Below are 26176 nucleotides of genomic sequence, written 5' to 3' on the forward strand. Positions count from 1 at the left end.
GCCATCAAACAGGAGGCAACAGGAGTCAGGAGTGGGGGAGGAGGGAGAGACACAGAGGGACAGAGAGGACAGGATGGGGGTGGGGTGTGGATACTTCTAGTTGTCATTTGGTTTTCTAGGCAAAAAGAAAAATTGAGCATTAGATCTTAATTTCCTCAGCCTCTTATTGGAGATACAACGACAGTAAAATAAAAAGATTTTGACTCTGCAAAATGACACATAAGACCTCTCCTTGGCTGTAATATCCACCACAGTTGTTTTAATCTTCTTTTGACATTGATGGAGTGTGGTTGCAACATGTTAGTGGCGTTTATAACAGGAAAACCCCCACAATTCCAGCAAGCATGCTTTATTAGCTTCAAAAAATACACAACGTTACCCCGATGGATGCTATTTGATACATTTATTCTCCTCGTGGGCTTTCTTGATTTTTTTTTTTAAATATGAAATCTCAACATTATCATTAAGATTCAGGAAAACATTTTCCTCTCACCATAAAAATTTTAGATTTAATTATGAAACACTCAAAGGTTAGACCACCTTGTACTTAGAATAAAAGATTAGATCCAAAAACTATTTTCTGAGGATCGAGAGTTAATTGATGGGAGAGACTGCGACTGAGTAAACACAGGGTCAGAACTCAGGACTGCAGGCTATGATCCTGTTCATACAGCATGTTAGGTGCTTTGTGAGTTAACCTACTGCAGAAGAGTCCTTCATTCGAGGTCTTTCTATGCCTCTCCTACCAGCCTCTTACTCTTGTCCCTGCCATCCAGAGGTGAGTGGGCATCTAATGAAAACTTCAAGGAGTTGTTCTTTTAGAAACATCTGCACAGCAAACGATGCCTCATTTGCTTAGAGAAACATCTGCACAGTGAGTGACACACCTCATTTGCTCCAACCTGGGTATGTGGAGATATTGAAGAATACGCAGGCAATGTGGCGGAGGAAAGCCTGCCTGTCTCTCAACAGTTCAGGAAATTGCTTTCTATTTCTCTTGATAACAAATCTACTCATTTGAAAGAGTTCATTCTTCCCAGCGTTCACTGCAGCACCCATTATACTTATGGAAAATAATGAGGTGAGAGGCTTTTGGTAAAGAAAAGCAAGGCTTCTTTCTTGGTAAATTAGAAATTCTGAGACATGTAAAGTAGAAGCAAGAAAACGAACAAACGCCCAAAACCTTTCTGTGAAGGGCTTGTGTAAATTTCAGCAAATCGTCATGAGACAAAAAGGCTGGCATCTGTTCCAATCCGCTGGTAGGCAGTGTTTGAAGAATTACAATGTAACTGTGCCCAGCCACCTCACTAGGCAGTGTTTGAGGAAATACCATGTAACAATGCCCAGCTGTGCCACTAACATGGAAAAGGTGTAAGACTTTTCTAAGTCTCTTAGCAACTGGGTAAAGCTTTTAGGTCATATGTAATGCTTTGGTTGATTGTGAAATGTTCTCCCATGGGGCATAATTTTAATGGATGTTCTTTAGCCATGGTGGCACTGTTCTGGGACATTACAGAACTTTTTGGATATGGGGCCTTCCTGCCTGAGGGGACAGGGCTAGGGAGTTATAGGTAGGCCAGGTTCCAGCCAAATTCTCTGTTCCCTGAAGACCAGGGTGACCAGCCACCTGTCACTCATGCTGTCACATTGTCTGCCACCATGTTGTCCCCACCATAAGGGACTGCGTGCAAGGAACTATGAGTCAAAACAAACGTCTTTTTAGCAATCTGTCAGAGGGATGGGGAAAGCCAATAGCATACCACCCCCCAACTCACATTTTATCACAACAACGTGAGCGTTGCAGTGACTATTTATAGAAGAGAGGATGGAACTTTCATTTAAATAGGATGGCCCTTTGTTCTATGTTTCCAGAGAAAGATTTTCTCCTGCTTGACCTGAGATGTCCAGATACCAAGATTGGTACTCCATCTTCCCCAGAGGATAGAAACAAAGGCGCCCTCAGAGTGAAGATCTGATAATTTATTAAAGGCAACTTCATGACACAGGATTTATGAACCCTTGTGCCAACACACCCTTACATTTATATTTTTAATTTAAAAATGAAAAGCTAGCATAGAGGGCGTGATACATACTCTACACTCACTGGGTGAAGGAGGAAGAATAGAGGCTCATCGCTGCTCTCAGGGCCTGCCATGTTATGTTAATGCTGTCCAGAACAACATACATGTTACCTACTCAAGTAATTCCAGGATCGCACCCTCTGTGACAGTCACGTGTTTTTATCGTTGCTTTTTCACATAACAAACACCACAGTTATCGGATTCACCAGATCTACTGAGCTGTGGGGCAGGTTATACAAGGATGAGCACACAGATCAGAAGCCCATTTTAGTGGTAATGGTAGTATATCAACAAGTAATTTTCAGCAATTCCATTATTTTGACCTCTTTGTACTCTTCTGGGAGCCATTTCACAGTCAAGTGTCAATCAATAAGCTATTTACAGACATCTTGGTCTGGGCAGTGCATGGCAAATCAATCTCAGGGCATGGGGCATCACGGCTCCTTCATAGCAGGAGTCTTATGGTCCTTTGGGGTCCTGCAGAGACTTTTTAGAATGTTGCTACTGCTGACATCAATATCAATCATAGCAAGGGTGTAATGTGATTACTTAGTGCTTCTGCATGGCTCTGTTAACTGCAAAGGGGACGTGGCCTCAGCAGAGTGTCTGCCTGGTGCTAAGGTCCTAAGCTCATGGTCTTATACTTTTGGTATGATGTAATAATGTTGTGCCTCCTCTTGGGCACTTCATGCTTCCTTCTAGATCTATTGCCCTTGCAGAGGTCAGTTTTGTTCTGTGACAGCCTGTCCTGAAAACAGGATGATGCCTCCCTGATACCATGATAGAGCAAAGAAAGCACACCATCGGACAGTCAAAAAGGCGACCGGTGTCCCAGTGGATTTAGCAACAGAACTGTGGAGGTGGCCGTGGTAAGAGCCTGTCCTCAGAGAGCAGTGCTTTTCTTTCCGGCAGAGAGTGAAGGCCACGATCAAACCACAATGAGATCTGTAGTAATGAGTGTCCAACCAAGAGTCTCTCCTGTAGTGGAAAGGTAGACATCTGACAGATGGCATGATACTGGGACTGGTATGTGGGGAGAGAGCTGGCTGGGTTTTACCTAACCTGGAGAAAGCAAGAGAATACTCAGAAGTCAGCAGAGGGGGTGGGGTGGGGGGAAGGAATGAGCCAGGGAGAGAAACAGACCCAGGACAAGAAAAGGATGATGTCAGAGGGGCTTGAGACTAGAGTCTGCTTAGCCTGAGTTACCTGAGCCTCCTCGACTACCAAAAAAACTGTGCTCTTAGTGTTCACAGAGTTCAGCATAGCATCCTTGGACCCCACTGTCTCCTGTATCTTTTCACAGACTGTTCCCGTCTTCCTCACTGTACAGCTCTGCCCCGCCATCCTAAGGAAATGCCTGTCTGAGGACTTTGGGACACGTCATCCCTGAGAATGCAGAGTGCGCTGCTGCTCTTCTTAAGCTGCTCTCAGAGTCTGCACCTGAAATGCCCAGTGACTGGCTGCATGGAAATCTTTAAGCTAAAAGCTGCACACTGACTACAGGCTGCTGTGCCCCAGGGAGAAATAAACGAGGCTGCTGTGCCCCAGGGAGAAATAAACGAGGAGACCCTTCGTGAGAGGCTATCTTCCTGAGGCTAAAGTTCTAAGACACACATCAAAAATTTATATGCGTGCTGGAAAAAGAGACCCAGTGAGTGAGAGATTCGGAAGATGTGTTAGAGTTATCAGACACATTTGCACGAGAGGTTGGATATTTGAGTAAAGATCACAGAACTTAACCTATCTGCTGCTTGGTCTTTTTTCTTTTTCTTTTTTTTTTTTAAGTATGGCAGGTAAAAAATTCAGTGGGTCAAAGGAGAATTTTCACACAGCTAGAGAGGCTCTAAGAGAAAACTTTCGGTATATATTACAGAAAAGGGGCTGGGCATGGTTGTACATGGCAGTAACCCCAGCACCCTGGGAGAGTGCAGGGAGGGCAAGCTTATAGTCTGTGCTGTACCATACAGCAGGACTCTGTCTTAACAAAACAGAACGCCAAGAAAACCCAAAGGCTGGTGGCTGTGCAGAGGGTCATGGGCTCAATTCTATCAGCACAGGAAAAGCTCTGACAACTGGTGCTGAGCACTGAACTCTGGAAGTTAGAAAAAGCCAGGCAGTGGTGGGGAGGCAGAGGCCAGAGATCTCTGAATTTGAGGGTAGCCTGGTCTATGAAGAATGAATTCCAGAATAGCCAGGGCTACGTAGAGAAACCCTGAAAAAAACCCTTGAAAAAAAAAAAGATGAAGAAAACGAAATAGTATCTTAGAAGAAAGTATCGAAGTGAATTTGGAGACACTAAACGACCGGAGATCTGCTCACGGGCTGAGCTCTAAATGGTTTAGAGCAGCAGCCCTCGCCATATCGACATATGTGAAGCTGTAGCTCTTCTCTCAGCAGGGTTTAGAGATGAAAAAAAAAAAAGTATTTGAAAAACAGAGTCTCAAATGTAAGGAGAATCAGAAACAGCCCAAAGGGCAAAGCGTGAGGTTGTCTCCTAGGAAGACAGCGTGATAGGCCGGTGGCAAGGACAGGACATGGGAGGAGACGTTCCACACAGAAGGCAGGCTCCTGGCGCAAAAGTCTAAAAGGACAGCGGACATGTGTCCACCTGGAAGAGAGTAAGTGACCCCCCTCCCTCACACCATAACCTCCATGAGAATAAAGAATATGAAAACCCAAATGCTGAAGGATTAAAAAGGGAACAGAACCACTGCACACATGGTGAATGGCTAGTGTCATGATCATCAAGGACATGAAGATCCAAACCACAGTGAGATCTCTCCCTGTGCTGTTAGGACGGCTCCCTGATGGACAATAAACGTCGGGGTCTGGAGAAGTGGGAACTGTTTGTCATGTTACCGACCTGATGATACGCAAAATGGTGTGGGTGCTGTGGGACATGGAATAGGAAGGGGTCCCAAAAATTAAAATAGATGATGTGGTCTAGAATTCAGATGCTGGGGGTTGGGGATTTAGCTCAGTGGTAGAGCGCTTGCCTAGGAAGTGCAAAGGCCCTGGGTTCCCCAGCTCAAAAAAAAAAAAAAAAAAAAAAAAGAATTCAGATGCTGATCCAAGAGAACAGGAATGGGAATCATGAGGAGAGACACTCCTTGGAATGGTCCCCACAGCACCAGTCACAAGGCAAGATGTGGAAGCGGTTCCCAGAGGAAGTCGGCTAGGGCAGGAAAGTGTGACATACACGTGCAAGGGAGGGCTGTCCCGGCTTTTTAAAAGGAGGAAGTGCTCCATCATGGACGAATGGGTGGGTGTGACGTAAGCTATAGATTGCATGGCTCTGCCTAAGTCAAGAGCCTAAAATAGCCAATTTTGTAGACTCAAAGGATGGAGGTTGCCAAGGGCTGGAAGGAGTGTGGAGTTAGCAGTCGGTAGGAACATGGTTTCAGTCAGGCGAGGTGGACATTGTCTAGAGACCTGATGTGCAGAGCCAGACCTATCCTCATAACATGTAAGGTTAATGGCTGAGAGGCTGGAGAGATGGCTCAGTGGTTAAGAGCACTGACTGCTCTTCCAGAGGTCCTGAGTTCAAATCCCAGCAACCACATGGTGGCTCACAACCATCTGTAATGGGATCTGATGCCCTCTTCTGGTGTGTCTGAGGACAGCTACAGTGTACTCACATACCTAAAATAAATAAATCATTAGAAAATAAATAAAATGGTTGTGTGTGTGAGGGGGGGAGTGTGTTAAGTGCTGAGAGGTAGGGGAAGAAAAGGACAAAGTAGGACTACTTTCCTCCTCTCAGGGTTTAGCCCAGTTTCCTTAAAGTTGATCAAGAGAGAAAAATCATGGCAGAAGGATGGATAAACTCACTGCTTTAAAAAGTACACTAAAAGGTGAGCCTTAGAGCAGAGGGTGTTTTAGAAGCATATATACACGGTTCTTAGACATACCACAAGAAAAGGGGAGCAGCAATAAGTCAATACATGAATATAATAAATCAAATAAAAGGAGCCTGGGAACTCTATTGTTAAGAAAAAACCAAACCAAACCAAAGCCACGGACAGGAGCACCAGCCGGGACTTACCGTCCTCACTGGTGTGGGGCTCTGTGCCGGCGTCTTGGTCCACCTCCTCCAGGGTACCATGCTCACTGTATGGGCTGTCGCTGTTGGGCAGAAACAGACATGTATATGAAACCAAAGAGCATTGTTTTCCAAGGGTGTAATTACCATAGCAAGGAGACCCACAGGGCTTCTAGTGTAGAAACAATCCCGGGTATCTGACCACAGAATGCCCGCACCTCCATTAATGATCTCGTTCTATGGCTGTGCCTGTGGACACACATGGGTGTGGTGGTTACTGTAAGAGCAGCAGATTTGGGGAGCTCTAGAATAACTAAGAGACTAGCCTCTGCCACGCCCGTGAGAGATACCCCATTAGGTTAGTTCCAGTGGGAAGAACCACCCTGACGGTGGGGTCCTGGACCGCACGAAAGGAGCAAGCTAGCTGAGCACAGGCAGCCATCTCCCTGTGCTTCCCCATTGCTGATGTCTCACCGGCTGCCTTGGGGTTCTGCCACAATGGACTATGCCCTAGAACTGTGAAGGAGGCAGAAGGAACGACCGCCACCCATAAGTTGCTTTTGTAGGGATGGATGTTTTACCACAGCAACAGGAAAAGTAAAAATTTTTTTGCATGTGTACACATGATGCCCACATATATGCATAGATACACTTGTGTATGTATGTGTCTCTACATGTGTGTGCATGCATTCATCTTTTACAATCTTATTGTGACAAGTTTACTCACAGGAAAAAGTATAAGAAATAACTCTGACTCAAATAAATGCAAATTAGTTGACTTCAGGTAGAGAACGTTCGATTATTGCTCTACAGACAGAAATCTTTGCAAATTCAGTTCACCATTTTGACTGACGTACGAGTTGAGAATCCTCTGACTTCTGCGAGGCGACTGTAGCATCTTTTCTATCATCTCTCGACAGCCACTCATTTCTCTCCAAGGTTCATGTTTTTACTGTCTTGGTTTTGCAACTCTAACATCACCACCACCGTGTGCTTTTGGATGTTTGCTAATAGAGGGTTTTAACCATAAATACCAACCTGATATTACTCTAAAAACCCATTTCTAGAGCCGGTGGGGCACAAGGGTAACTGCACACACACACACACACACACACACACACACACACACACACACACACACACACACAGCTTCTCATAGAAACACCATAAACAGAACACTCTTCAGTCCATGTTACTGACTCTGGGATCCTGGGCTAGGGAGATGGTTCAGTGACCAAGTGTAAGAACTGGAGTGGGCATCCCTAGTGCTCACCTAATGACCCAGGCCACGGCTGTGTTCCTGTACCCCAGTGACAGGAAAATGGATAGGGCTTGCTGCCTGCCAGCATAGTCCCACACACACACACACACACACACACAGAGCACACACACACAGAGCACACACACACACAGCACACACACACACACACACACACACACACACACACGCACACACACACACACACACACACACACACACACACACACACACACACACACAGCACACACACAGCACACACACACACATACAACACACACACACACACACACATAGCACACACACACAGCACACACACACACACACACACACACACACACACACACATTCACACGTTCTCATTGAAGCACTATAAACAGAACATTCTTTAGTCCATGCCACTGGCCGCAAGGCCTTTTTGGAAAAGCAGCAACACCACAGATCTGGAATGAACTCCACACACTCACCACACATCTCCATACTTTGTCTTTGAGGTTGTTGTTGTTGTTGTTTGTTTTCAAGGCAGGGTTTCTCTGGTGTAGCCCTGGCTATCCTAGAACACAGTCTGTGACCAGGCTAACCAGGAACCTCAGATCTGCCTGCCTCTGCCTCCCAAGTGTTGGGATTGAAGGTGTGCACTACCACTGCCTACTTTGTCTTTGATGCAACAAAGAAGACGGCAGATTTTCCTTACACGGCCCTACATAGCTCCGACACTGGCCTGAAAGTAAATATGACTGTGAAATGAAGTTATTTAAAGTAAATATGTCTGTGAAATGAAGTCATGCATCTCAGCATGACTGGGTTTATTCACTTACTCTCCCAGAGGAAGACTTTAGTTGGTACCTGTCATACATATTCAAGTCAATACTGCTGAATTGAATCTCCCGTGTAACATCGCCGCTGCAGCCCAGAACTTCAAGACAGCACGCTTGGCTCCTAATTCTGACAGCAGTTTACGTGGAAATAGCAACACCCGGGTTTCTGAACTACCACACCGTGTATGACGTAAGTGGGGGAAAGGAAGTATATTCAGAAACGTCTCTGAGGTACTTGCTCCACGTCTACTCGGCCTGGGAATGGTCTCAGCGGTCTCCTGAGAAGGGTGCAGACTGAAGGTCCTTCAGACCCTGCACCCACAAGACCGGGACTGGGAAAGTGCATGTGCTCTGGAATCAGTTCACATATTGGAATTAGGATTCCCAAGTCCCTGTGAGGAGGACGTTTGCAGGTGGCACCTGTGAGGAAATTAGAGCGACCTCAGCACAGGAGGACCGCAGAGATCTGGGTGTGCACACCCGTGTCTTGTTCTCATCACTGACCCCTGACCTTGTTAGGGAGCTGGAAGGTCATTACCAGAGGCCTTCATAGGAGAACTTCCAGCATCTGTAACTGAGGAGGTCTCCTCTTTCTAAATTATCCAGTCAGTATTCTGTCAGAACAACAGAAAGTAGACTAAGCTGCCTGGTGCTCCCAGGTACTATTAAATAATATTAATGCTAAGCTAACCTCTTGACCTCTCTAAAGTTATTTTGAAGAATATTCATGATATATAAACCACTGACTGATGAGCGCCCTGACTAGCTGACACAATAGAGGGCCTCATGGATTTGAGACTTCTTATGTTATTTATGATTTCTACAAAAATGCCTGAAGTGCACATATCACATACCAAATAATGAGCACAGACATTTTAAGATTTCTGTCTTTTAGGGTTACTCAATTGACTCTCAGTTGTCTCACTTGGCTGGGAAATGATGCTATGTTAAAAAATTTTAGTATTAAAACATATTAATATAAATTTGCTCATAATGACCTGGAGACATGGCTTAGCGGCTAAGAGCACTGACTGCTCTTCCAGAGGTCCTGAGTTCAAGTCCCAGCAACTACATGGTGGCTCACAACCATCTGTAATGGGGATCTGATGTCCCCTTCTGGTGTGTTTGAAGACAGCTACAGTGTACTCACATACATAAAATAAACAAATGAATTAGAAAAAAAAGAATAAAAAATCTATTTGATCGACATAGCTCTTGTAAAAAAGAAGAAACGTGTCTAATAATAACCAGATAACAAAGCTCTCTGGTGAGGCTGGGGATACACAGTTTATTGGCAGACTCTTTGCAAGCACACAAGGCTTTTGATCTCCAGCATTAGACCAACCAAAACCTGGACTCAAATAAAACCCAAGAATGGAAATGAAATCTGTTAATTTGGTTAGTCTTCTTTTCTTTAGAATAGTGGTAAAAATTAATCTCTCCTTCTCTCTGTCTCTCTTTTTCTCTGTCTCTCTGAGACAGATCTCTCCAGGTAGCCATGGAACTCACTACACGGACTAGCTGGCAGTGTATGACGCGCACCCTGATATAAACAAACCCTTAAAAAGCAAAACTCTTCTTGTTTACAGAGGCACAGAGGGGTCAGAGTTATCTAGAAAAGAGGACGTGAACAATTTGCCTTCACAATGACTCCTTCACCACCATGAACGTCACTGTTCTAAACTTACCTCAAATGTTTGCTCACTTTTTCTTCTTTCATCTGTTTTTCCTTTTTAAAAATTAAAAGCTTTCATAGTTTACGGGCAGTTAATTTTATTTATTTGTTTGTGTGTGGTGTATGCATGTGTGTACTGACTCATGCCTGTGCATGTAGAAGCTAGAGCCCGAGACCAATGTCTTACTGGTTGTTCCTCCCTTATGTCTTGAAGCAGTCACTTTCTAACTGAGCCTGGAGGTCACTGTCTGCAGAGGCTGGATGTCTGGCGAGCTGCTAGCATCCTCTTGCTTTGGCACTGGGGTCCCAGCCAGGCACATGCCGTTTTAGGCAGACGCTGTTGTACCTAATGTTTACTGGATCCTGGGATCTGAACTCAGGGTCTCAGGGTCCAGCAGTAAGCACTTTAAACTCCCTGGTCCTGGGTAACTCACTTTTGTGATTCAGTCAGGAGCTATGTCAGAGGGAGGGCTCTTGAACTCACCAGTAGTCGCCTCCGGCCATACATTTCTCGTACACGGGGCCATCCAGTTCTTTCGAATCCGGGAAAATAGTCTCGTGATGAATGATGATCGTCTTCACGATCTCGTTCACGTGCGCCTGGCAAGACACTTGGTCCTGTATTTCCGGAACCGGCATCAGTGTTGGGCCAAAGCAAATGGCCAGATTGTAAGGGTCCATCATGTTCTCGTCACTGTACTGGGAGAGGCTGCAAAAGGGAGGGAAGAAGAACGTGTGAGGGACGGGTTTGGGGAAACAAAGCTCCACAGTATACTAAGTATCCGGATCTCCCCACCCCCTGAGACTCAGTTTCTCTGGGTAGCCCTGGCTGTCCTAGAACTGGCTCTGTAGACCATGCTGGTCTTCAACTCAGAGATCCGCCTGCCCCCACAGTGCTGGAATTCAAGGTGAGCGTCACCACCACCTGGCCATACTTTGAATTTATTCTACTATAAAAACCAGTGTGCATGTGTGCACGTGTTTGTGTGTGTGTCCGTGGAGAACATCAAGGTGTCAGGTCCCCGGGAGCTGGAGTTACAGGTGGTTGTGAGCCACCTGAGGCGGGCGTTGAGATCTGAACTCGTCCTTCGGAAGACAAGTGCACACTCTTGACCAGTGGCCATCACTCCAGCACCCTGACCTCCTATTTCGAGAATATGGATTAAATAATTTTGTCTTTTGTCGTTAGAGAACATGATGCCCATCCCACTTAGAGCTGGCTCATCGAACCCCAGAGCAAGAGGACTATGTTCAACTAGAGAGGACACGAGAGGAACATGCATCCTCTTTGTGTGAGTGAGAGGCGTTTCCTAAAGGCCTGAGTTTAAAACAACATCAACCGTAATGGAGATAAGGACCAAGCAGATGAGCCCCACTTGTAAATATCGAGGATCATAAATGCAGTGCACCTGTGAATCTGCTCGGGCCAACTCCCAGAAAGCCTTAGGGTTATAGCTCTAAGTCTGCCCTACTATTCAACACTGTCTTAGTTTTTACACCCCCACCCGCAACACACGCAATTTAAACTGTGAGAAAAGAAACAAGAATAAAAGCAAAACATCTTTTCTTGGAGGAGGTGAAGAACAGATGTAGGTTAATAACCTGCCGCTGTGCGCTTACCACCGCTAGGTGACAACCCTTGCCACAAAAGACACCACTCAGAGACAAAGGAGGAAGCCCTTAATTCTCTTATTATTGCATTTAAGGTGGGAAAGCTCTGGGATCATTCCTGGCTGTCTGCTACTAATTTCTAAACTCGGTATTACAGATATTTATGAAACCGCGTCGCAGGCGACTCTGAGCGAGCCTGCTCTTTAATGCCTGGCCTCTAACGCACAGGGAATCTGCAATCCTTTGGAGAGTTCTGAGCTGTTATCTCTCAGTGTGTAGAATGTCAGCCACAAAAGGAAACGTAAACGGTAGGTGAGCAGACAAGGGGAAGGAAAAAGAATCCTCAGCTGCCTTTGTGAGGCGGTGACAGACACAGAGCGTAGATGCCTGATGTGGCCCTTTAGCCCTGAGTGGAGATAAGATAGTCGGGGGTGTGGAAAATGAAAAGAGTGCTTTCCACAGCTACCACATGTCCCTCACTTCTGCCACTTCTCAATCCCCTGCCCCCCCCAAAAGCTTCACAATGCCACCGGGTGACTGAGTGGCAGATAGATGACTTTGAAACGTGGGGTGGGGGAGAAGTTGAGATTCAGAATAAAAATCGTCCAAATTTCAAAGATCACACCTGGGTTCAGTGGGAAGGATCAGGTTCAATCCTCCTAGGCCTTTATTTTCTCCTGGCTTGAAGAACATAAACTTGATTTTGAAACAAAGATGATTTCTAAGTTTTGGTTTTGCAGCAGAAAAGAGCAGCTAATCTCTCCTTTCAGGACTCCCGTGTCCAGCATCCTGGGCTGAGGCGGGCCCTCATCCTTCCCAGGCTTCGGTGATGGTTTTGCTTGGACGCTGCTTTCCTAGGTCCTTGTGGGCTCTGGCTCCCAGTGAGAACAACACATCAGTTGGGGGAGGGGAAGCACGCATCCCAAGGTAAAGATGGAGCTCCTCGGCTGGGACAACTGCCTGGGCGATCAGGCTGAGTCAAAGGTGGCAGTGGACAGCGTCTATTTAATACAGATACAGGTCACGCCTTTTTAGGTAGCACTTCTGTCCAAATGGCTGAAATCATGAACTTCTACCTGGGTAACTGAAAGGTGGCAAAGCCTGAAGACTTTTAGCTAGGATATGGGAGAGATGTGTCTACCACGGAACCCATGCATCAGTGAGCAACATAACTGGAAACAAAGTTGCCCTGTCAAAAGTTGAGTTCCTTTGAAAACGATGTAGTGATCTTAAAAAATTCCTGTTGTATCGTGGTAGAGACTGTATTGTGTCTATTTTCTTCTTGACAATGTCTCATTATAGTGAGTTTGTGAAAATTCTACTTTTGGATTGATGTCTAAGTCACCTACAATTCTCCTCCATCCCTGACTACAACATTTAAAAAAAAAATGACAGTTTTTTTTTCCCTAGAAGAAGGTGGTTTACATCATTTTGACAAAAAACACTTATGACACATGCTCTGGATAGAAGTTGGAAAAACACATATTTCACTAGAAAGTATTATTTATAGTAGTATTTTGGATATTTTACATTTATGGCCAGCCACAGTTTCTCTATCCGGAGTAGACTATTCATGCATCACAGAAAGACCTTGATCTCTGGAGGGAAAAAAATGTTCCCTCGGTCTACACTCAATCACTTTCCCTTCCACTCTGCTGATGAATGGAACTCAATACACATTCTATAGGATGCGAGAACACAGACAGAATACAGATGGGCATTTTGGCAGAACATGGAGGTGTACTTACTGATTGAGGAAGGCGAACAGGTACCTCATCACTATAAGGACCGACCTGGGCAAGGTCAGGAGGAGTTTGCGGATGTGGAGTGCCCTCTCATAGAGGTTATCTATTCCTGAAGACAGAAGGTGATACGGTCAGAGTCCCCTTGGGTCATAGAGCAGCTCATCACAGCATCCCTTATAGGATACATCCCAACATCAGCGGCATCCCTCTTTCTCTATCTAGTTTAGAGACAGGGTCTCGTTATGTAACCCCGATGACCTCAAGCTGAAAATCCACTGGTCTTTGCTTCACAAGTGCTGGGAAAATGGGTCTGTACCACACTGGTTTATTTTATGTGACGTACACGGTCTTGACTTTGAGTACTTTAGAGTCCTTGTAAATTTGGAAATCACTTCTCTCCTTTGTTTTGAGCACTAAATTTTGCCATTCATATGGTACCAATGCCCATTGGTGTATGTAACTAAGCCAGATTTCTGGGATATATCTATATCTGTTTTGTCTATATCTATATAGACACAGATCTATCTATCCACCTATCTATCTATCCATCTATCCACCTATGTATCTGTCTATGTATCTATGTATCTATCTATGTATCTATGAATTCATCCATCCATCCATCTGCCCATCTATCCTTTTACCTATCTATCTATCCACCTATCCATCTATCTATCCATCCATCCATCTATCTATCTATCTATCTATCTATCTATCTATCTATCTATCTATCTATCTATGATCTATCTATCATCCATCCATCCATCCATCCATCCATCCATCCATCCATCCATCCATCCATCCATCCATCCATCCATCCATATCAATGTTTTGAGATAACCCTGAAGCTTCCCTGTGATTTTGTATTATGGTCTGTTGTCCTTAACTTCTCTCTCTAGAGGATTCTAGATATTGCTGGATTCTACTCTGCCCCGAGCTGCTGATGCCACACCACAGGCTTCCCTAAAGGCTGTTTCCTACTCATCAGTGGCAGCCTCATAAAGTCTCAAGGTAAAACTGCCACTTCCAACATGGTGACCCACCCCCCACGCTTCACTTTCTCTCTGGTGTTTCCACTGCAGGTTAGTGCACTGCTAATTTCCCCAGTAACTTTCACCATTTCTCACTTGGGTGACTATGATCCCATCCAGTTTCCCTTCTGAATTAACTTGTGGTGTTTGGCCTTCACATGGGGGGTAGGTTTTCAAAATGGCTGGTATTCCTTTATGCAGCCTAGGTTGGAAACCATGGCTCAAATTACCCAGCCCAAGCTCGTTTTTCCTGGGGTTTGGAGAGCTGCTCTCTCTTTATTATCAAAGTGGGCATTTTGCTTTGCTCCCCATTAGGCTGAAAAGGTATGAAAAATATACAAATATTTTTGCTCAGCCACAGAGGAGTCTGCAGCATAGCATATAATTTATCACCATTAAGTACGCCTCAGCTGGAAAGGAAGCCAGCTCATCTCCTGGAAAACGGTTCAAAAACCCTCCACCTGGGACGTTGAAAGTCTCATCATGTGATTAACATTCCTATAACATTTTTTATTCTTGTAGCCCAAACCAGTAACTAATAATGTGAGTATAGTTATTGTGAATTGGATATGGTAATTTCATTTTTTTTATTTGTAATGTATTTTGAAATAGAAAAAAGAAACCCACTGTGAATATGGGGGGAGTAACATCGACTGAATATGAATTTAATGCATTTTCTAAGCTGTGGTCTCGATTATTTCTTCTGGGGATAAATGCCTAGCATACTTATTATTTTTCGGTGTTAAACAGGTACATAAATTCAGGTCACAAGAATGCAGTAATGAAGCTGTCAGTATTGTCACCTGTGTCGTCCCTATAGAATCAAACAGAAGTCAGGAGGAGGCAGTTTACCTCCTACAACCTGGGGTGGAACCTGGGGGCCACGCTGGGTGGAGAGGGAAAAGGAAATACTTAAGTGAGGGGATCTGTGGAGATCTGCAAAAGTCACTGGGAACCTAAATGGGGAACCGGATGTGCAGAACACTGCAGACGCTCAGGATCTTCGAGTCACTGAGAACGTAAGTCACACAGTTTACTACACCCCGGGAGGCGATATATTATAAAGACAAACTGGCTCCCTCACAGTTCCCTGGCTGGCAGTGACCTCTTCTCTCTGTGGGCTACATATGAAGGCTCCTGTAGGTTCTGACGAAACCAAGGAAAACCATATGCCGTGTTTTATTTGAGGATCTTGGGGATTACAAGAGTTAAATCCTTTGAGTCTCTAAGCTAATTCTAATTCTTTTTTTTTGGTTAAGGTTTAATATGTGGGACAGAAATTTATCAACTTAAAGCACATTTTGGAGGTCCTAGATCATAGCTGTCAACAATCAGGAAAGAAGGAAACAATACAGATGGCTGTCACCCTGTAGTCGTCTTAACGTCTGTCAGGTCTCCTGAAGAGAGAGTCACACCAGAGCACCAGAGGTGAGGCAAGGGGGAGCCGTGGCTTCCGGGAGCTTCAGTTTGATGTTAAGAGCCTCTTTCTTTCAATCTCTCTGTTCTAAACTTGGCTTCTTCTTGAAGGCAGTTTCAAAATTTTACATGAAATTCACAGTGACATTTAGTCACAATAGTCAAGAAGTGGTAGCAACCCAGATATGGATAGACAGATGAAGGGAGAAGGACAATGTTATACTGACTCGCAGAGGAATATTACTCAGCCGTAAAGAGGAAGGCCACTCCGTGGATGAGCCCTGTAGACACTACTCTAAGCAAAACAAGCCATACACCTCATACCATTTAGATGAGGCGCCTATATTAGGCCACATCATAAAGCAGAGCTCCAAGGGCCCCAGGAAGGAGAAGGAGGTGGCGCTGTTTGATGGCTACAAAGCTTCTGTCAGGGAGTAAGAGAATGCTCTAGAAATCAACAGTGAGATTGGATTTGTAGTGCTGTGGATACATTTAACTTTTACCCCACACCCAAAGATGGCCAATTTTATGTCTGTGTTTTACCATAAAAGAAAAATAACTGGGGCTGGAGAGACAGCTCAGTTGGGAAGAACACCGACTGTTCTTCCAGAGGATCCCGTTTCGATTCCCAGCACCGGCGTTACAGCTCCCAACTGTCTGGAACCCCAGTTCTAGGGAATCTGACACCTCACACAGACATACAAGACACCAATGGGCAAAAAATCAAAATATAACAAATCATTTAAAAGCTTTAAAAAAAAGAAAAAAGAAAATAACCAGGAGCCTATAGGGTGCAAATGCAAGGTTTAGAAGTGTGCAGCACCCAGAGTTGCTCCTTCTAAAGTAAATACAGGGAAAAGTGTTGGGGCAGAGACGGAAAGAAAGGCCATCCAGAGACTGACCCACCTGGGGATCCATCCCATACACAGACACCAAACTACTGCTGATGCCAAGCGGTGCTTACTGACAGGAACCTGGTATAGCGGTCTCCTGAGAGGCTCTGCCAGAGCCTGACAAATACAGATGTGGATGCTTGCAGCCAAGACTGAGCACAGGGACCCCAATGGAGGAGTTAGAGAAAGGACTGAAGGGGTTTGCAACTCCATAGGAAGAACAACAATATCAACCAACCAGACCCCCAGAGCTCCCAGGGACTAAACCACCATCCAAAGAGTACACATGGAGCCACCCATGGCTCCAGCTGCATAGGTAGCAGAGGACGACCTTGTTGGGCATTAATGGGAGGGGAGGCCCTTGGTCCTGTGAAGGCTCAATGCCCCAGTGTGGGGGAATGGCAGGGCAGGGAGGAGGGACGGAGTGGTTGAGTGGGTGGGGAACACCCTCATAGAGGCAGGGGGAGGGGGATGGGATGGGGGGGTTGTGGAGGGGAAACTGGAAAAGGGGATAACATTTGAAGTGTAAATAAATAAAATATCCAATAATAATAATAATAATAATAATAAGAAGAAGAAGAAGAAGAGGAGGAGGAGGAGGAAGAAGTGAGCGCAATCAGGATGAAAGATAGATTCCAAAAAAGGCGACAAATTAGATTATGCAATGCAAATGTATGACGCAGTACAGTGCACATAAATCAGAATAAAAGGGTCATTGTTGGAGTTCTGCATTAGCTGCAAATTCACCAAGGCCTCAGCCCTACAATGGACGCCTAGATGTCTCCTGGTGGGTTGCACTGCGTGTGTGCACTGCCTACAGGAGCTGAGCTCTGACACGAACAGCCCACCTCCTCTCCCCCGTGCGGTTAGCAAGGCTACATCTGTGGTTGCTGCCAACACCCTGATTAACGACCTGTGCTCCTGGTTTGGCAATTCATGGTCCTTCAGCCGTGATGGATGTAAAGAAGGATCTTTTATTCTCTGCACGGAAAGTGTCAGGAAAGTCAGTTCTTCGTTGGACTTCTTCTGAGCTGGGTTTTGTTCCCACAATCGGAGACCTCATGCAGTTAGGTAAAAGTGACTCATGCCCACTCTTGGTCATGCATGCAAAGCTCTTCCTAGCACTTCAGGGCTCTCACGTCAGCCTCTCAGCCTCCAGTACTGCAGGGTGACAGACAGCTCTAAGAACATGCGTGCAAAACATGCCACAAAGCTTTGAGCTGCTTGAGGAGAGGCCCAAATGGCCACTGTCCCCTCATGCTGGTACTTCAGTGGCACACGAAAGTGGCCATCTGCCATGATACCAACAATAAACCACAAGACAGACAATTCTCCTTACTCATGTAGGCATGGAAAGGAAAACTTCTGGTAGCTTTGCACAGGAACCAACTTTTCAAACAGACACATGTGTGCCTGAGTTCCAGAGTCCATCACCAGTCTCAAGGCATTGCTGGGGGATGCTTTTGTTCACTGTGCATTCAAATGCTGGTTTCTATACCCAGACAGCTGGTTGCAGTCCAGACTTTGTTGTGACTCAGTATTCTGTGACACATTGCTCTTTATCATCTCCTGATTGGTCAAATAAAGAGCCGGATAGCCTATAGCTGGCCAGGAGAGCAAAAGATGGGACTTCACCCAGGGGATCCGGAGAGCTGATGAGGAAGGACGTGCCGAGAGCAAGACAAAGACAGTAGGTGGCGGGCCATGTGCCTGGGAAGTGGTCTAAGGCCAGCACCGTCAGGTTAGAATAGCTCAGAATCTGCCCAGCTATGGTTCTAGAAGCTTGCTGATACTTCATGCCATCATCGGGGGCAAAGGGTGGTCACAGAAAAGCCTGTCCTTTTCTAAGGTGTGCTTAGGTTCGTGTTACCCAAAGCCAGGAACGGCTCATCAGTTGCATGTGTGAGTAAAAGGGGAGGAGAAAGCACGTGTATGCTGACACATTTAGGAGGATCTCAGCTTCACCCTGGCCCTAGTTCCTTAACTTTCTCAGGTAAACATGGCAGGCAGCCTCTGTGACCAGCTGTGGATGGGCTGACTCCTGTGAGCAAAACCCCTGCTGTCTCCTCTTGCTTAACAGCAGCAAGTAATACATAACCCCTGAGCTGCTGTCCCACCACACTAAGCACAGAAGAGAAACTGAGTCTTAATTGATGGGCTTTAGTCAGGGACCCCTGTGGTTGAATTAGGGAAAGGCTGGAAGAAGCTGAGGAGGGCGACCCCCATAGGAAGACCAGCAGCCTCAACTAACCCAGGCCCCTGAGATCTCCTAGACACTGAGCGCCAACCAGGCAGCACACACCAGCTCTTACGAGGCCCCTGACAGATCTACAGCAGAGGATGCCTGGTCTGGCCTCAGTGAGCGAAGACGTACCTAACCCTGGAGAGATTTGAGGCCCAAGGGAGAGGGGAGGCCTGGTAGGGTATGAGAGTGTGGGGACATCTTCTTAGAGATGGGGGAGGAGGTATGGGATGAGGAATAGTCGGAGGGCAGACCTCAAGGGGGATAACGACTGGGCTGTTAAAAGAGATTAAAGATAATAATAAAAAAGAAAGCGTTAGATAGCTTTACGATCAGATATTCAGCATTTTCAGAGATCAAGGAAATCCTAAGAACACAATTCTATGACATCAAATAGAATGGTGGAATCAGAGAGCGAGCTACATACAGTGTGTGTCAAAAAAGGCAGACAATTTATAGCAGCCATAACATACAGTGTCCAGGAGAGTTCAAGGCTATGGGGCTGGAAGAATGGCTCGGTGGGTAAGAGGACTTACTGCTCTTGCAGAGGACCTGTGTGTGTTCTGGTCACAGGTGGCTCGATCTGTGGCATCTATACTCACAGAACCACAGACACAGATGAAACACACACACACACACACACACACACACACACACACACACACACACACACACACACACACACACACACACACTCTCTGTGAGGAGGACCGGATATTTCTTAGTTCATTTTATAACTCCCAACAGCAACCACAGATTAATCGCATAATAAAAGCTAGCTGGAAAAAGCATGGACTACCTACGTGATGGTTCTGAGGAGTCACTGACTTTAGGGTATAACAGCGGTGTCAGAGCTATTGCATACGTTAGCATACAACACGATCATGTTAATCATACATGAAACGTTTCTTGGTGGTATCCACGGCACTCTGGACAGTGGGATTACGAGGGATGGTATTCTATTCTATATGCTTCTGAGCATTTTCCACCACTTTGAAATGACCCACCTCCCGTGTAGTGATAATAACTTTGAGAGAAAAGAGTCAGCTTCTAAGCTCCTGCTGTTGGGTACACACAGATACATGACATTGTGTCACAGGGAGAGCATCTGGAGCCAGAAGAGTTAGCCCAAGCGAGCGACGGAATTGTTAAAGCTGGGCCATTAATTAGAGGGAGGTTCCCGGGTTACCGTCTCCTGTTGATATTATAAGGGACCCTCACAGGCTTCAAAGCACTGCACACACATGAATGCACAAATGCCCAAGGGACACATCGCTGCTTCTCTTTGGGTGGTGGCTTACAGGGGACAGTATTTTGTCCCATGTGCCTTCTGTGTACTTTTAGTTATCTCTGTGACGAGAAAAAAAAATCAGCTATAAAATTGTTTTCTTATGTCCAAGAAGCCACCTAAATAAATAATCATACGCTATACAAAGTGAAGTGCAAACGTTTTACATGGGCCCACGGCTGGGCCAGGAAAGTTCTATGCCTTACTTGAATAATTGCTAGGCTGTCTACCCCAGGAATCCAGAGCCATGATGCATGGCTCTGATGCCAGCTGCCTAGACTGCGGGTGTGACCTGGACCACTCACGATGTCATTCAGAGAGTAGCCAGTGTACAAAAGGCAACAACCAAAGCAATGCTTGGGTGAGGAACTGAGAAACCAGGAAGCTCACCGTTTCCAAAGCATCGCTAACCTGATTTCATCAGGCGCTCATCTGGGTAAATCGTTGTTTTAAAAAGCGATTTCTGGTGAGTTGCAGAGTGGACCCTGCACGTCAGCTGTGGAGAACGCTGTTACCAATCCCCCTTTACTACACACATCTAAAGCTTCCCAAGAATGAGGCTCTTCAGAGGCAAAGGGGCAGGACAGAAATGTACATACACAGGCAAGATTCCTTCTGCTCAAATATAGTTCAAAAAATACGTAAGCAAAAAGTGGTGGGTGTTTCAGGAACTTACATAAGCTCTCAGGAATGATGAAAGGGAGACCTTCCCACATGAGCTGTCACATGAAATGGCCTTAACAGAAAAACCAAATCCGATTCTACAATGCTTAAGATGTCACCAGTTAAAACTCCCCTGAGGTGACTTCCCCCTAGAACTTTCCATCTTAGTGTTAGCCCAGTAGTACTTAGACCACACTCATTCACAACCATATCCTCTTTCTGGCTAGCTTTTAAGTTCTTGAATGTAAGAATCAAGTCTTTGAGTCACAACACAACTTCCCATGTTGAAGTCAAGTCATCGGTTTGATTCAAAGGTCAAACGTTTATTGCATAAAAGCATGTAAGCCAGATGACCCGAGTTCAATCCCTGATCTGAGTTAAAAGGCTCGAAGTCCACATCCAGTTTGAGGATCTGAAACCCCATCATGCTATGGGGAGATGGGGGAATTGTCCCAAAGCTTGCTAAAGAGTGTGTAGGATGATGTCATTATGCTCAAGGCAGGTGCAGGATGAGGCGAAGCCTATCATTGGATGAGAAGGAAAGGTGGGCGGGGAAAAGTCTAGGGAGGAGGAGGAGGAATGAGAAAAGGAAGATGGAGATAGAGGAGGATGACTCCGATCCAGGTGGTCTAGGTCAATTTTATCTTGTCTAGAAGGGAGGTCTCTATCTTTATTAATTGGCAGTGAATTTATTCTGTGGATGTATTGCAGATTGAGAATTTAACATATAAATCTGATTGCTAAACTACAAGTTTCTAGATCTTTGATTTTACTGGGCTACAGGGGATGCGAGCAAAGTTTCTGGCGGGCAGAGAGACAACCTGTCTCAGTTCTGGAAGCCGTGCTAGGCTAGAGAATGCCTGGGGCTAGTGTGGTGTGATGCCATGCTAGAATGGCGTGATGTGTGTGTCAGGTGTGGTAACAACGGGCCAAGGGGAAAGTGGCTGGCAGAGAAACAGCCAGAGCACGGGCTCCTGAGGATCTGTGCAGAGTGAGAGCTTGAGGGAACCCGTTCCAACGCTTTTTTTTTTTTTTTTTTTACTTAATTTTAATTTTTATTTTTATTGCAACCAGAGTGGGCCTGGAATATAGAGTGAAGAAAGTACTAGAGAGATCCTGCTTGGACAGAGTAGGAGAGAGCCAATTCCTGCAAGCAGCCCTCCATATATGCTGCCCAGCACCTTCTCCCTCTGCCTGTGTGTCTCTCACATGAATAGTAGTAGCTACAACAACAACATGTTTGTAGTTCCAGTGACTGACATGGCGGCCTCAGAGACTATCGGAAGTTAGGGAAACAGACATGACACTGTCATGGTGGTAGGAACAACTGCTGATCTGAGATCAATCGGTAATAGCCAGGAATCTCCTTTTAGAGAGGTTAGGGATCAGCAGAAGGGGCTTGTTATATAAAGGGGATGTGATGTAAGGAGAGATCCAGCATGCATTCTTGAAAGTCCTCCCGTTCTGGAAAACTGTGCACTTTAAGTAATCAGACTTATTAGGGAAAGCTGACTGAAGCAGACGGCACGGTGAGTGAGAGTTTGTAACACGGTACTCACAAAACCCATTCACATCCTACTCACAACACTAGCTCAGTCAAACCTGACACCTCTGTGTCTTCTGCAAGATGTGGGTCTAGGAGTGGGGATGTGCGTCAGTGGTAGAAGGTCGGGGTTTGAACCTCAGCACTGGAACACATAAACAAAGAACCCACAGACCAGGGAGATGGGTAGAAGTGCAAACCTGGGGACCTGAAGTGCACCACTGGATTCCACAGTGGAGGAGATAACAGAGTGGAAAGCTGTCCTCTGAGCTCCACATGCACACCATGACATGCGTGCCCCACATCACACACACACACACACACACACACAAACACACACACACACACACACACACTCACAGAAACAGACATACACATACATATATATACACAGAGACACATACATACACAAACACACATACATATACATACACAGACACACATACACATACATATACATACACACAGACACACATACACATACATACATACATACATACACATACACACAGACACACATGGAAAGCATACACACACTCAGATATATGCACACAGAAACATAGACACATATAAACACACACCTAGACACACATACAGGCACACACATATAAACACACACATATAGGCACGTACACAAAGACATATACACAGACACATAGACACATACACAAACACACATACACAAAGACACACAGACACAGGCACACATAGACACATACGAACACACAGAAACAGACACAGATACACACATAGAAACAGAGACACACAGATACACAGATATGCACATAGGCATACAAACCCATACACATAGAAACAGAGAGACACACACAAACACACACAGAGACACACATGCACAGACACAGACAGACCCACACCCAACTGACATAGACATACACACAAACACACACAGGCATAGAGACACACAGACATACACAGAGGCACAGAAAGGCACATACACAGATACATACATACAAACACGTACAGACACACACATTCATATACAAACACAAACAGACACACGCAGTCATATACAAACACAAACAGATAAAACAGTCATATACAAACACAGACACACACAGTCATATACAAACACAGACACACACAGTCATATACAAACACAGACACACACAGTCATATACAAACACAAACAGACACACAAACACAGACACACAAACACAGACAAAAACAGACACAGATACATTCAAACAGAGAGTAAGCAAAACATTTCTACGCAGTTTTTGTTTTTTCCTTCATAGTCTATTTTGCTAAGTCCGATTTTGTGAAAAACCTTGGCTGATTGTCTTGGAAAAGTCACACTGGAACCATTATGATGTTCTGGAGACAGCAACGTAATTTGTAATGCATCGGAAGCAATTATGCCAGAGAAATACATTTGGAAAACAGTTAGATGGGCAAGTGGTTGCCCTGGACCCTGGCATGTGGGACCTGAATTTTCCTTAGGCACAGCTGTCCCAGAAGCAACTAGAGCTAGTGACATTGACAGAGGCTTCCTTTATCCAAGTGTGATGCCAAATTCATCACACAAACCTATGTAACTTGCTCTTCACATAAACCTATGGAGTTCAAGATTAAGCATTAATTTCTGCCGAAGTTTACAGAAGCTTGCGGAGCCAGGGTTTGAACCTGAATCTCACTGACCCAGGGACCTCTGTTATCAATCCCAACCATGGAATGACATTTCTCACCCGCGGACGTTAAGTTGGCTCAGTGAGGCTAACTGGTAATACAGCCCCACGGTCTTGGCCCAACAGTTGCATTTCAGCTGATATGACATATGTCTTCAGGAAACCACAGAAGGACTCAGGGCTCCAGACTAAACCCCTCTGACATTCGGGAAGAGAGCACCTCAACTGAGAAAAACGTCTATACCAGACTGGCCTATAGGAAGGCCCTGTGGGTCTTTTTATTGATTTATAATTGATGTGGGAGGGCCCTAGCTCACTGGGGGCGGGGCTACCCCTGAGTCGCTGGTCCTTGACGGAGTAAGAATGCAGGCTGTGAAAGACGGAGACAAGCCAGTCAGCACTGTTCCTCAACAGCCTCATCTTGAGTCCTGCCTCCAGGTTTCTGCCCAGCTGGAGTTACTGCCCCACTTCCCTGCCACCGGAAGTATAAGATGAAATTAACCCTTTTCTTGCCAAGTTGCTTTTGGTCACCGTAAAATCATAGACACCCCAATTGCAGGTACGTACAGTAGCATATCCGCAAAGGAGAGATGACCAATTCCACGTGGGGTGGTAGGAAGGATGGTTGGGATTCTTGGAAAACACGCCAGTTGGCGATGCCTTCAGAGCAGATGACAATGGTTATCAGGGATGGCAGGGGGCAAGGCTGGGGCGAAGGCGAGGAGTTGGGAATGGCACATGTGCTGTTTGGTGTGTTACCCTGTGGAGGTCAACATCTGCATAGTAGGCAGGTGGGTGGACAGAGCAGTAGGAATAGTTCAGCTCCCCAAAAGATAGGAGAGAAGATCAGTGCCCGTCTATGAACTGGCCTTATCAAGAAGTATGTTTTTATGTAGGACATACTGGATTAGCTTTTCATCAGGGGAGAGAGCGGGGATGGAGGGGGTTAAGGGAGTGTGGGGGAGGGGCTGGATTCACCTGTTTGAATCTGTGTACAGGATGGGATGTTGCAAGGGAGGGGTAAGAAGGGCTAAGGCTGGAATTGGAGCTCACTTAGCAGCAAACCAAAGGAAAAGGAAGCAGGCATTACAAACAGAGGTCAAGTACAAGGACTGGTTAATCTGGCTGATGGGGGGGGCCTGGGGGGCGGGGCTAGGGAAGGTGTCATGGTTGAGTGAAATGTGATTTTTAGGAGAACTTGCATGGTTGAGGGGTCCGCTGGGCTCCCCAGAACACAGACTTAGATAACTACTGCATTTCTAGACTCCTGAAATCTGACTGTGCTTAGTAACTAGGGCTTGCTGTCCTGATTTTCAACATCCTCTGTGAAGTGTCCAAATCCCTGCTGAAGAAAAAAATGCCAGTGCTTTGCTGATGGCCACCGGCTCTGTAACCGGCAGTGTCTGCCTACTGACTTGGGATCCCTGCTGACAGGTAAGCACCACTTGGCATTCTTGTACCATAAAATGGTCTTCTATCTCATTTTCCCTTATTCCTTGAAGGGATATTCAAAGACAATCTCAATTGAGAAAATGAAGAAAAATGGAAAAAGTCTTATATTTCCAAGCTTCATTGTCCGTCCCCCAACCCCCACTCCCAGTCAGCGCCAGATCTATGAAAGCTGAGGGCATTCAGAAGCAATGTCTGCTCAGCCCAGGGTTGAGGCTACAGGACGGAGGGTGACTCATGTTGGACTCGGAAGTAAACAAATAGCCTCAGACATGGGTGGTGAACAGGGGTGGGCAGGGGAATGAGGGCAGTGCCTTTCCAGGAAGTTGGTTAAGAAAAGAATTCTGTTGGGGAAAGACTTGAGAAGAAAGGAAGAGGAAAGCCTACTTACTGATACACGAAATGAGGTCGTTAAACCTTTCCTTAGGAAAGAGGGGGTTTTCCAGCCCACGGAAGTACAGCTTCAGAACACCGGCCACAGAGTTAATATCATGGTTGCTCTGGTCATCGGCCAGAGGATTCTCACCTGAAAAAGAAAGTTTGTTATATGCACAGTATTGCTATTTTTCTCTCACACCCACGCATGCACACATAAACATACACACATGCACACATAAGCACACACACACATACACACACATACTCTCTCACACACATACTCTTTCACACACACACACACTCACACACTCACTCTCACACCACACATACACACATAAACACACACTCACACACTCTCTCACACACATACTCTTTCACACACACACACACACTCACACCC

At 45.6% G+C, this 26176-nt stretch overlaps 1 protein-coding gene across 2 annotated transcripts in view; it reads right to left on the bottom strand.

The window, feature by feature from the left end:
• The window catches only part of Srgap1 (SLIT-ROBO Rho GTPase activating protein 1), a 265489-nt gene that overhangs the window by 11781 nt on the left and 227532 nt on the right, over positions 1-26176 (bottom strand). For both annotated transcript variants that reach the window (XM_032913187.1, XM_032913180.1), the window contains exons 15-18: positions 25790-25924; positions 13234-13339; positions 10359-10583; positions 6127-6206 (exon numbers count right to left, since the gene is read on the bottom strand). In XM_032913187.1, coding sequence (XP_032769078.1) covers positions 6127-6206; positions 10359-10583; positions 13234-13339; positions 25790-25924 — 546 coding nt within the window. The remainder of the gene's footprint in view (positions 1-6126; positions 6207-10358; positions 10584-13233; positions 13340-25789; positions 25925-26176) is intronic.

This window comes from Rattus rattus, chromosome 1 (assembly GCF_011064425.1).
Source record: "Rattus rattus isolate New Zealand chromosome 1, Rrattus_CSIRO_v1, whole genome shotgun sequence".
Classification (NCBI taxonomy): Eukaryota; Metazoa; Chordata; class Mammalia; order Rodentia; family Muridae; genus Rattus; species Rattus rattus.